The 11,031-nt window shown below is 46.4% G+C and overlaps 2 protein-coding genes across 2 annotated transcripts in view; both read left to right on the top strand.

The window, feature by feature from the left end:
• Nucleotides 1-4,190, top strand: part of NAA25 (N-alpha-acetyltransferase 25, NatB auxiliary subunit) — a 28,024-nt gene extending 23,834 nt beyond the window's left edge. Inside the window, exons 23-24 of the mRNA XM_057412577.1 lie at nucleotides 281-427; nucleotides 2,707-4,190. Coding sequence (XP_057268560.1) covers nucleotides 281-427; nucleotides 2,707-2,829 — 270 coding nt within the window. The 3' untranslated portion in view covers nucleotides 2,830-4,190. The remainder of the gene's footprint in view (nucleotides 1-280; nucleotides 428-2,706) is intronic.
• Nucleotides 4,191-6,516: 2,326 nt separating this feature from the next.
• Nucleotides 6,517-10,515, top strand: ERP29 (endoplasmic reticulum protein 29). The gene is made up of 3 exons (XM_057412564.1): nucleotides 6,517-6,707; nucleotides 8,508-8,646; nucleotides 9,749-10,515. The coding sequence occupies exons 1-3, from the start codon at nucleotides 6,588-6,590 to the stop codon at nucleotides 10,249-10,251; spliced, it is 762 nt and encodes a 253-aa protein (XP_057268547.1). The 5' UTR covers nucleotides 6,517-6,587; the 3' UTR covers nucleotides 10,252-10,515.
• Nucleotides 10,516-11,031: the final 516 nt, after the last annotated feature.

Raw genomic sequence — 11,031 nt, 5'->3', positions numbered from 1 at the left:
AGGCTGCTGAGAGAAATTACTCATTTCTGTAACTCCTTTTCTCTTTTAAATGGTGATGTGCCACGTCTCTGATGTCAGAGATGCTTTTTAATAGGAAGCAGAGTTTAGAGCATCAGAGGCCTTCCTGCCTTGAATGCAGTATAGTAAACTTGTCTGGGTAGGTGGGTTATAGCTTAGCACTGGGGGAAGGAGTAGAATGATAAAGTTGTCATATAGAATCATCATTGGAATGGGCATTAATACATGTTTATAAACTAAAGATGTGTATTTGTTTTTATAGCCACCTGTATTTACACATTTCCTGGATTACGTTACTGAGCTACAGACGTTAACTTCCAATGTTATAGATCACATCAAAGGGCTTGAAATCATTCTGGCTGCACTAAAACTTGAAGAGCTGTCCCTCAAGGACACTCTGCTTTTACAGGTAAGAGCTTGTGGTGGTGTTTGTGTGTGACTGATAATGACCTGTATGTACACGCTTACAGGGTGGCTTTGTTGAAAGCTGTTTTTCACAAAAATGATTTACTGGAAGGAAGAAAAGAGAGGAAAAATAATAAAAAAACTGTTATGATTGAATTAATTGCTCTTAACCAGAGGTTAGGGATGGACTGCTGGAAAGCTGAGGTTTAGAGTGCCGAGTTAGGATTTGTTTTCATGGTGACACAGTGACTTTGTCCCATCTGATCAGCTCCAGCTCACTGTACAGAATGATCTCAGAAAACGAGGTCTAAACACAGGGATTCTAAAATCCTTTCATTTTGTGTGGTATAATAGTGAAGAAAAATTTAAAACTTTAACATTATTTTGTTCTCTGGGATATGAGTTATTCTGTTATCTGTGTTTTAGCAGAATGGATGCAAATAACATTTCCGGAAGCATTTGAGATTCACCTACTGCTGATTAGTCACTTCCCTGGAAACAGTTTCTTGATCTTTATGGAAGAACAAGTGGCAGCTCCTCCCCTGCCCTTAGCTATATAGGGAAAACCAAAGGCAGGAGTGATAGGTGCTACATATGACAAACCTCATGCTGCATTTAGACATGTGAAACACGGGCTTAATGAGGAAGCCTGGGAATTTTTAAGCCATGGCAGTCAGATAACTTGCCTATCGCAAAGTTTAACTCTTAATGATACTTTCTAACAGTTTGATGTTTACTAGGAATGTATTTGTTTAAAACAGTGGGTGAGACGCTAAAAATATCTTTGAAATAGTGACAGAGTCCAGCTAAAAAGCCTCAAAGTGATGGAAAGCATAGAATTGGGGTTTTGTTGATGGTGCTCTGGAAGGGCGGGTGGAGATACAAGGTGCAACGTAGCACAGTGGTGGAATGGGCATCATCTGATACATGGGGGAGTGAGGAGTCATTGTTCCTTCTCAAAGCAGGATTGCAGATTCCAGGTGAAATGTTTGAGAGGGGAATTGTGTCCTTGCCAGCGTTGGTTTGTGGGGTGGGAGAACACAAAACCAGGTCTCCGGGATATTTACCTCAAATGGGAAATTCAGCGTGCAGGGCACTGGTGTTTGGGTTTGTCTAGAAGGGAGATCTGGAGGCTTTGAATTGGGAAGGATTTAAATGCTACACCCATCTGTTTCAGAGCTGCACATCTGCCCACAGAACCTGCGTTAGCCAGCTGGTATCTTTTTCACTTGAATTGGCCTGTTTATTTCATAGCACAGGATTTAAAATGTCCCTTATTGCTGTATGAGGCTGATGTAGAAGTATCTCAGATATATATATATTTATATATACACACACACATATATAAAAGAAACTGCAAAAACTGATAGAAAGCAGAGAAATGCCTTCCTGTATTTAATGCAAATATGAATAAAAACTATGTGGTATGTTTTCTTAATACCATCAAAGAATCTTCACTTTAAAGTCAAGATTCACTTTAAAGATAACACACTTTAATCACGTATCTCTAATTTCCCTGGTTCCTCACTGACTCAGCAAATTCCTCTTCTTCCCTTTGATTGGCACCACGCTACTGCACGAGGCAGATGTGGAAGAAATGACTTAGCACGTGGATTTGAGCAGAAGCATCTGGGGGAGTCTGCAGCTTCTCCTGTGTTTGCTCAGAACATTTGTCCTGGTGTTTGACATTGTGACAGTAAATCCTGATGAACACAGTGTCTGTAGCTCTGCTCAGATTTGAAGCTGGGTTTGAAGCTCTGTGTGTTTAGAGCTAAAACATGCTTTTGAAGAAGTCCTCGGATTCAGATATTAGGATTAAATTGTGGTGATGCTGGTGATGGGCCAGTTGAACCCTGCCACTGGTGTTAGGTTTTCTGACATGGGGTTGGTTTACTTGGGTGGTGGCTCCCAGGCATTATCTGTGTCTGCAGAAGACATCCTGGTATCAGGTCACCCCTTGATGGAGCAGTGCTTATGGCTGTTACATGCTTTAGCCTCAGGGTTTGCTCTCTGTGTGTCAGCCACAAATATTTTGCACAAGGATGTTTTCAGCAGTTAGGAAGAAATGTTAATGTGTTACCACCCCTGTCTGGGCAGCACCAGTATTTTCAGGAGTTACTACTGCTGAGCTGGTGCTGCTTATTCTGTGCCGACGACATTCCCTTTGTAAACTTACACTGTGGGCTTCATGAATTTATTAGCACTTGAGATGGTGGGGGAAAGGTAAAGGGAGGATTTAAGCAGTTGCTGTGGGGTGAACAATTTCTCTTTTGCCTTTTGCAGGAAGAAAAAAAGTTTACAAAGACTGTGCAAGGGAAAGTGCAGAGCAGTTACCATCACTCAGTTCAGGAAATTGGAGAGCTGCTGAAAAAGAGACTCGATACCATTAAAAAACTAAAGATTTGAGAACTGCATCCTTGACAGACTCCACAGGGGGGTGACACCAGAGTCCCAGACAGAAGCAACATCCAATATACCATCACTTTAATCCAGAACTTCCTCATAATGCATGAAGGACTTCAAATCATAAATCAATTTTTTTTAGGTATTACAGATGTATTGAGGTGATTTAAATTATTGTACATAAATGAGAAGCAGGGACCCTTATGGGGGTTTGACCACTTTTTATACATGTTCATAAGCATATTGCAACAGGAGAAAATTCACTTTCTTCCCTTCCAATCTCTAGAAACAACTGGAGATGGTCTTTAGAAGCAGCAATAGAAATCCAGTGTAAAGCATATATCTCAAAGGAGTTGTATTTTCATCACCATACAGTGTTTATAATTTTTGTATGGTCTTTGCCTTAGAAATGCAGAATTTGTAGATGCATTCGGCCACCTCCAGTGAAATGAGCCTGTTTTGGAGCAATTGTGTCCTCAAGCCACTGGGTCCTACTGGATGAATTCAGTGTGGTGATCCCACAGGGGAGGTGAGGCTGTGCTGGAGGAACACTCTCAGTGTACAGCCAGCCAGCAAGGGTGGGAGTGAGCCGGGCCTGGTGGCAGGCAGGTTCCTCTAAGGAGAGAGCTGCTGGAGGGGAGAGGTGGCAGTGGTGGTGTGTACGTGGGTTGTTTCCATGTTTGGAGTAACTGCAAACCTGCTGAGGAGCGAACCTGGCCACTAAGCTTGAGAGAGAGATGTGAATTGGTGTTTCAGCAACCAAGACAAAACCAGAGACCTTGTATATAATGGCTGCAGTGAAGTCTGACGCTGTGGCCTGGTTCCATGTCGGTTCAATGTCAAGGCAATCATCATGACTTTTACAAAGTGTATTTAGATTACTGAAACTTTAAGACGTCAATATTTTAATAGCAACTGAATTGGGTTTAAGTTGGCAGAGGTAACTTTTGCTTCCGCTGTGGTATGAGGCTGAGAATACTTTCTGTAACTGTTTGCTTGCTTTTTGCAGTTGATCTTTGATGATTTGAGTACTTGCTCATTAGGTGTTCTGTTAGAAAGTGCAGTCGCATCATCTGCTCCCACTGCATCTGCATTTCTGCCAGGGGTTTTCTTCGTTTTAAAGGAGTAATGCAGCCTAAATTGTAGGCAAAAAGGAGATTATGTGAACCTGCAATACAGGGGCAGGTCAGACTTTACAGATTCCTCATTTCTGTTTTAAAGCAGCTAGTATCTGAGGTCTATATTTAAAGTTTTAAGAGCTGACAATCCTGCCTTTGTCATCTCTCTCTGTTTTATTAGTGATGTTAGAATGTTGAGGAGAGTATTTTTTTAAATAAATCCCCTGTATAAAAAAAAAAGAAAAAAATACTAATTTGACAGAGCTGCTCTTGCTGGGTTTAGTTTTGCTTTTCCCCATCCTGAAAGGGAAAGAAGAATGTCTGCAGGCTGTTAGAATTGTAGTAGATGTCCGGATGGTTTAACTGCAATGTCTGGTAAGTGCTCTGGGCTGGAGGAATACCAAAATGTATTAAGTCTGTTTTATAGTAATACTTTTCCTTGGGAAGAAGGAAAAAAAAAAAAAAGAACCAAGGGAACTCTTACATGTTGTATAGAAATACCTTTTTTGAAAGAAAGAAGAGTATGCTTCTTAAATTAAAGCAAGATTGATTACTGAAGTTGATGCTTTCAAATGTGTAGGGTAAGTGAAAGCAGTCCTGTTCCTGAGCTGATGCAGTTCAGAGAGAAGCACTGAGCCAGAAATCCATCCTCTGCCCCTTCTCCTTCCAGGAGACTGATGGTGCCCCCTTCCGTCCCTCTCCCATGGCAGTGCTTCAAATACCAGCATTGAATGCAAAGTGGATGCAGCGCTCTCATCCAGAGGCCTGGGTCATGCTGGAGTTTCTTTCCACTGCTGCTACAACAGGTTGAACTCGACCAGTTGTGTCAGTAAGCAAGGGTGAAAATAAGTCGAGTGTAAGGTTAATATAAACAGGCTTTTAAAACCCTGCCATGTGCCTGAAAGCAGAACTTGCTTTTCAAAAAGGGTTTCTGCATCAGCTCCCTTAAAAGCAGAATTGAAACTGCTAGAACAGGGGGGACGTGTGTCATCTGAAGCAGAGGCTGAGTGGAGATGGATCCATGGCTGGCTCTTGCTTCCTGTGGCACAGATCAGCCAGCCCTGTGCCAGCTCAGGGGCAGTACTCACTGTCACAGTGTTGGCTACTGCCCTGTTCCCTGTTCCAGATACTGGCAAACAATCAGCTTGTCAAAAAAATAGGTTTTTGATTACGTGGTGTTTTATAAACCCAGATGCCATCTCTTTACAAGCTGTAGTTTCTCCATAGGAGGAAATGGTGTACAATAATGACTCCATACTGACTGACTGGGGCTTGGTTGTGGGAGACTTTCTCTCCCCCTATGTATTGTGTACAGTTAAATATATTATATATTTCTTACAGAAGAGCATTTCCCCTCCAGAATATGTCCCACAGGGACAGGATAAGAAATTGAAGCTGTAACCCATTGCTGCTGCTCCCCCTTTTCCACTCTTGGGACTTGTTTTTGCGTGTTTCTGGTTTTATTCTTTTGGGGGGGGGAGGTGATAAATTGAAACCATACCTAGAAGAAGCTACCAAGACTACTGTTTACAGACTGAAAAATACTGCTTTTATACTACTGGGATCATGAGCTACGATCCTTTTACTGATTTCCTCAACTGCTTAAAATCGGTGTGTGATGTAGATAAAGGTCAGAAGTCTCCTGTTCTGCTTTGTCTACACACGGGACAAACCCTACAATGCCTGTTTGTGTTGCCCATCATTTTTGTACTTTTTAACTGTTCAAAAATTGCATTTATATTTTGCAATCATTGATAATCGTGACTTTAACTGCTAGTAACCTTAGAGGGTTTTTTTTTTCTTCTTGTTGTTGTATCTGCAGCCTTACCTGACCTTTCTCTTCCTGGATTATTCATTGTTAATTTATGAGTGTAGGAGATATGTTTGCCTCAGCCTTCTACGGACTTAAGTGACACAACTGCAACTGATCTGCTTTAAACTGGATGGGTTTATAATTTATATAAAAGTCAGTTTCGTTACAAATCAGTATTGATGCCTCTTTCATTTTCCTGTCTGCATGGTCTGGCAGTTACTGACGTGCTCACTTGTGTTTTGTGGCTTTGTGCTGAAGCTAGATAATCCCGGGCTGGGCAAGCAAAAAATCAAGTTGCCTACAGCGAGGGAGGAGAGAAAGGGGAAATACGCCCGTTGCTTTTTACCTGCGGACTGGCTGCAGAATGATGTTTGCAGAGGCTGGAGCTCCGGTGTGTCCTTTGACAGGTGATCATGTTGATGTGCTCCTCCGGTTTTGGGCAGTGCTTGCTTGCACTTCAGCCTAGCTTTGAGTTGTAAGGAAGGTAAGGGGGGCGGTGCAACAGAAATCTCTACTAGAACGATAACATGGGCTTGAGAGGGCTGCGGCCGTGCCATGCAGCGGGTGCCCTGCTGCCGTGAATCAATACAGACACCCGCGCTGCTCTCCCCTCTTCCTGTATGGCCCCAAGCGCTGCAGGCTCCTGCAGAGCCAGCTCCTCCCTTCTGCCCCCGCTCCTGCCTCCATCGCTCCTGTTTTGCAGCTGGAAGCCGCCCGATACCCGCGTACCCGGTTGCCCCGGTCGGCCGCGGGGCGGGGCAAGCCCCCGGCGGCGCCGGGCTCAGCGCGGTCACGTGTCCCCAGCAGCCCCGCTCCCTCCGCTCTCCGCCATGGCTGCGGCGGCCGCCGCCGGCTCCCTGCTCCTCTGCCTGCTCGGCCTGGCGCTGCCCGGCGGCAGCGCGCTGCACACCAAGGGCTCCGTGCCTCTCGACTCCATCACCTTCTACAAGGTACGGGCCCGCCCGGCGGGCGCTGCAGGGTCTGCCGGAGCGCTGGGGAGGGGAGGGGGAGGACGGCTAGGAGGCCGGCCCCGGGGCGCAGAGGCCATGTGCACCCCTGGTTCAAAGCAGCAGGGGGGCCAGCCCCGCCGGCCGGGAGCGGGCCGGGGCGCGGAGCGGGCCCCGGAGCCGCCCCCCCCCCTTCCCCGTTGGTGCCGCTACCGGCGCGGGGCCCGCGGAATGGCCGGGGCGGCGGGCGCGCCGCGCCACAGCCAATAGGGGAGCGGTAGCCGCGGCGGACAGCCAATCAGTGCGGTCCAAGTGGAGCTGGGCAGCGCTGCGGCCCGGGGCGAGCGGAACCGGCCCGGCCGGCGGCTCCGCGGCCCAGCGCCGGTGCGGGGCCCCCCGCGCCCTGCCTGCGAGCGGACAGCCGCCGCCCGCCGGTCCTGCTCTGGTGGAGCCGGGGCAGGACCGTGCCCGGGCCGTGAGCACTCATTGCCCGGGCCGGTTTTACTCCTGTTCGTGAAACAAAGCAACAGGCTGCTGCCACACTGGAGCCTCGCAGGTTTTTGTGCACTGAAATGAAGGGGTCTTGCCGGAGCACGGCGGGATTTTGATCTACGGTGTCGCAGGCCCAGCATGAGGCAGACACCTGAGACCAGGAATCCTGGTGTGGTGGCGTTGCAGCATGTGCTGCACCGGGAGAGATGAAGAGGCTGCGTGCGGCCGGCCTGGCTGCTCGGGCATGGGCAAGTGTTTCGTGTCACATGCGAGTGAGTCTAGAGGCTGGAGCGCTCTGCTCTGGAGACAGGTTGAGAATGACAAGGGGGAATGGCTTTAATCTGACAAGGGAGATTAAGATTAGACATCAGGAAGAAGTTGATCCCTGTGCAGGAAGATGAGCTTTAAGGTCCCTTCCAACCCAAACCATTCTATGATACAATTCGTGAACCTTTAGGAGCTTCCAGCTTTTCTGCAACAATTTGAAGTGATTGGCAGAACACTGCAAGAGGGACCTGCAGAGACCAGCAGAAATATCAAAGTGTGATACTTGCCACATTCACCCCTTACCAGGATGGCAAATATAGTGAGCAGCAGGCCCAGGACTGAAGGATCCTGTTCACTGTTGCAGTCAGCTGCTCTGCCTATGCCTGAGCAGTGCTCGTAGCACACTTTGTAGGTGGGGACAGTGTTGCAATCGGACCCTGTTTGTTAGACAAAAGATTTTGCAAGGCAGGACAAAAAACATCCCAAAGCAGGCACAGATTCCACTTCTGAGCTCATTTGAAAGGACATCATCTGGGCAGAGCAAAATTCAAAAGCAACAGGATGAGTCAAGAGGAATGAATTAAAAGAGGAATTCTCTATTGATGGAACCAGATCAGCACCAGCAGCACCTCCATTCCCTCACTGTGCCCCCCAAGAGCTGCAGCTCTCATACTGGGACACCTCAGAATGCCTTTGGGTTCAGCCTCTCTCCTCTTAATGTCCCCCTGGAAACTGTTGAGCTGACTTCCCTTCAAGGTGCTAATCAGCTTTACAGTAAGGAAATCATGTGTGATTAAAGGCCTTATCAGATCCCCCAAACCTACCACGCACCATCTATGTCATCTGGTGTAGGAGCACATAGAGCCGAAGCTCAGTCTTTCCTCCACACTGCAGTGAGTCAGTTTTGAAAAGCCATAATTAGCAAATTTCCATTCTTCCTCTGCAGCTCCTCGCTGCACAGGAGGACAAGTGACAGCAGCTTTATATGTCTTGTGGATTGCTCAAACCCCAAATGCTAAAGTTTTGTGCTTTGCTTTTCTTTAGGTAATTCCAAAGCATAAGTTTGTCCTTGTGAAGTTCGACACTCAATATCCTTATGGCGAGAAACAGGATGAGTTTAAAAAGCTGGCAGAGAGCTCAGGCTCCAGTGGGGATCTTCTGGTGGCTGAAGTGGGAATATCAGGTGAGGAACTCTGGGCTGTTTAGCGCAGTGTGGGTTGGTGTGGGGGAAAGAACACTGTGATTTCTGGTGGAAAGAGGCTCCGAGGTAATCCTGACAGTGTGAAACAAGAGGCCTGGTCCCTGCTCTGCCTGGTGGCTGAGCTCTGCCTCCTGCCACTAGTGTGGGTGTGCTGCTGATCTCCTTCCGGCTGCTTAATGGAGCAAGTCAGCCCACGCCGCTAAACTGGATGCCCTCCTCCTCATGCCTAGCACTTCCTGCCTTTGTGTTTTTCTGTCTTTGCTGAGAGAAACCTTTCTGTCTATTTCCAGGGAAGAGACTTTGCAAGAATCATGCTTTAGCCACAGGCCTGGTCAAGCAAAGCATATGTAATCTGGTTAATTCATCCCTCTATTGCTGGTGAAGCAAAGAAAGTCCTTAGTGCACTGTGACTAGTGTAACTTCAGTTCTTGCAGTTGGCTTTAAGAGAAAAAGAGTGAGGATTGGATCACTATCACCTTTCTCACTCTTGCTTTGTAGGGAGAATGCAGAATTTAAGCTCATAGGAACTGTCAGACTGGAGGTTTCACCCACACCCACTGACATTTCTCAACACACATGTATTTAGCTAAGTAACATAGTTGAAATTTCTTAAGTTACGTTTTCTGTCCTCAAAAATAAATGTAATTTAAGTAAGATGAGCAAACATCTTGTAACTTGGCATGCTGTCAGAACTAAAATGTGTAAGTGTATGCTCTCTGCACACAGATCAGGCAAAAAGTCTGTTTAACTGTAAAATCAAATAATATCAATGGATAGAGCAATACAAGTTGAAAAATGACTATTAATTCCTATAAGAAGGATGGTGTTTGTACACAGAGGTCCTGCCAGTGTCTTATGATATCAAAGTCACAGCAAAGCACCATTAGAATCTTGTATTTGGAAAACCTATTGATGGTTTGCCTTGCAGAAGTGATTTTGTTTCAGTGTGTGGCATTTCTTAGCAAAAAGGTCATTAGGACATGTTGAACCTGGAGACAAATATTTATCTGTGTAGAAGAGAATCCTGATTTAACTTTTCCTTTTAACACACTCTGCTTTTCTGTGTTTCGTTTTCCCATGACAGATTATGGTGATAAACTGAACACTGAGCTGGGAGAAAAGTACAAGCTGGATAAGGAGAAGTTCCCTATTTTTCACTTGTTCCAGGATGGTGACTTTGACAATCCCTTACCTTACAGTGGCCAAATCAAGGCTGGAGCTATTCAGCGCTGGCTGAAGAGTAACGGCATCTACCTGGGGATGCCAGGCTGCCTGAAGGAGTATGACATGCTGGCCAGCAAGTTTGTGAGCACCACTGAGAAGTCAGAGCGCCAGTCCCTCCTCAAAAAGGGGCAGGAGAGCTTAGAAAAGGCAAAAGAAAGCGAGAAGAAGTCAGCTGAGCAATACTTGAAAATCATGAGCAAGATACTGGAGCAGGGAGAAGAGTTTGCTGCTAATGAAGTGGTCCGAATCACCAAACTGATAGAGAAGAACAAAATGAGTGATGGGAAAAAGGAGGAGCTGCAGAAAAGCCTCAATATCCTCGCTTCTTTCCTGAAGAAGAATAATGAAAAAGATGAGCTCTAACATGCTGGAGAACTTTGTACAAGCTGTGAAATGATGTCCTAACCAGTTCTCCTTATGCAAGCAAACTTCCCGCTGACTTCAAGAGAGCAGCAGATTTCCCTCTGGTATTCTCAGTTTAGAAGATGAAGAGGAAGATGTTCCTTAAAACCACAGTATTCTAAATGTTGGGAAAATCACCTTAAACCAACACGCTATTATTGTGTAATACGACTCAATAACAGTGTTAAAGCAGACAAGAAAAGCACTAGATTGGCCTGAAGCACATTCCTGGTGGTTTTTACACCTGTTCCCTGGCAAATTAATGACAAAGTTTAGTCTCATTCCATCTTCCATGTTGTTAAAGGTACAGGTTGGGTGCCCCTCGCATCTCCACCTTCCCCTGTCCTTAGTGTCCATGGGGTTTATGCTCATTAGTCTACTCCTCCTCCCACCTTTTGTCTTCCCTGTAGGGCTCCTTCTCTGAGTGTTGTTCTCCTTACCTGTTGTTGACCAAGAGACCCGGAGCTTCCCTTTCCTGCCTTCTCCTGCAGTGGCTCCTGTCTCTGTTTGGGTTGGGTATCAGCCAAGTGCTGGCAGTGAAGACGGGTCCTCCACGCATCAAAACCTGCCCCTCATCTGCTGGCCAAAGCAGCCATTTCAGCAAACATGGTGGTACCGTGACAGAGCGCATGGTGTTTGCTCTGAGCAAGGGCAGAGGCTCCTTGAGGTGCTATTACATTCAGCCTCGCCAGTTCATGCAGAATCATGTTGTTTCAGAGGTACATGTGGGTGAGTCTCCTC

The sequence above is a fragment of the Pezoporus wallicus genome, unplaced genomic scaffold, assembly GCF_028554395.1.
Source record: "Pezoporus wallicus isolate ANWC-B61680 ecotype Strahan unplaced genomic scaffold, APGP_CSIRO_Pwel_v1 contig_13850, whole genome shotgun sequence".
Classification (NCBI taxonomy): Eukaryota; Metazoa; Chordata; class Aves; order Psittaciformes; family Psittacidae; genus Pezoporus; species Pezoporus wallicus.
Note: the sequence above shows the minus strand (reverse complement) of the source record. Positions and strands in the feature narration are given on the sequence as shown.

Excerpts from the sequence above, each read along its gene's own strand:
- ERP29 (XM_057412564.1), top strand. The coding sequence starts at position 6,588 with ATGGCTGCGGCGGCCGCCGCCGGCTCCCTGCTCCTCTGCCTGCTCGGC. Across the intron at positions 6,708-8,507 it reads ACTCCATCACCTTCTACAAG|GTAATTCCAAAGCATAAGTT; the intron begins GTACGGGCCCGC and ends GCTTTTCTTTAG. Across the intron at positions 8,647-9,748 it reads GGCTGAAGTGGGAATATCAG|ATTATGGTGATAAACTGAAC; the intron begins GTGAGGAACTCT and ends TTCCCATGACAG.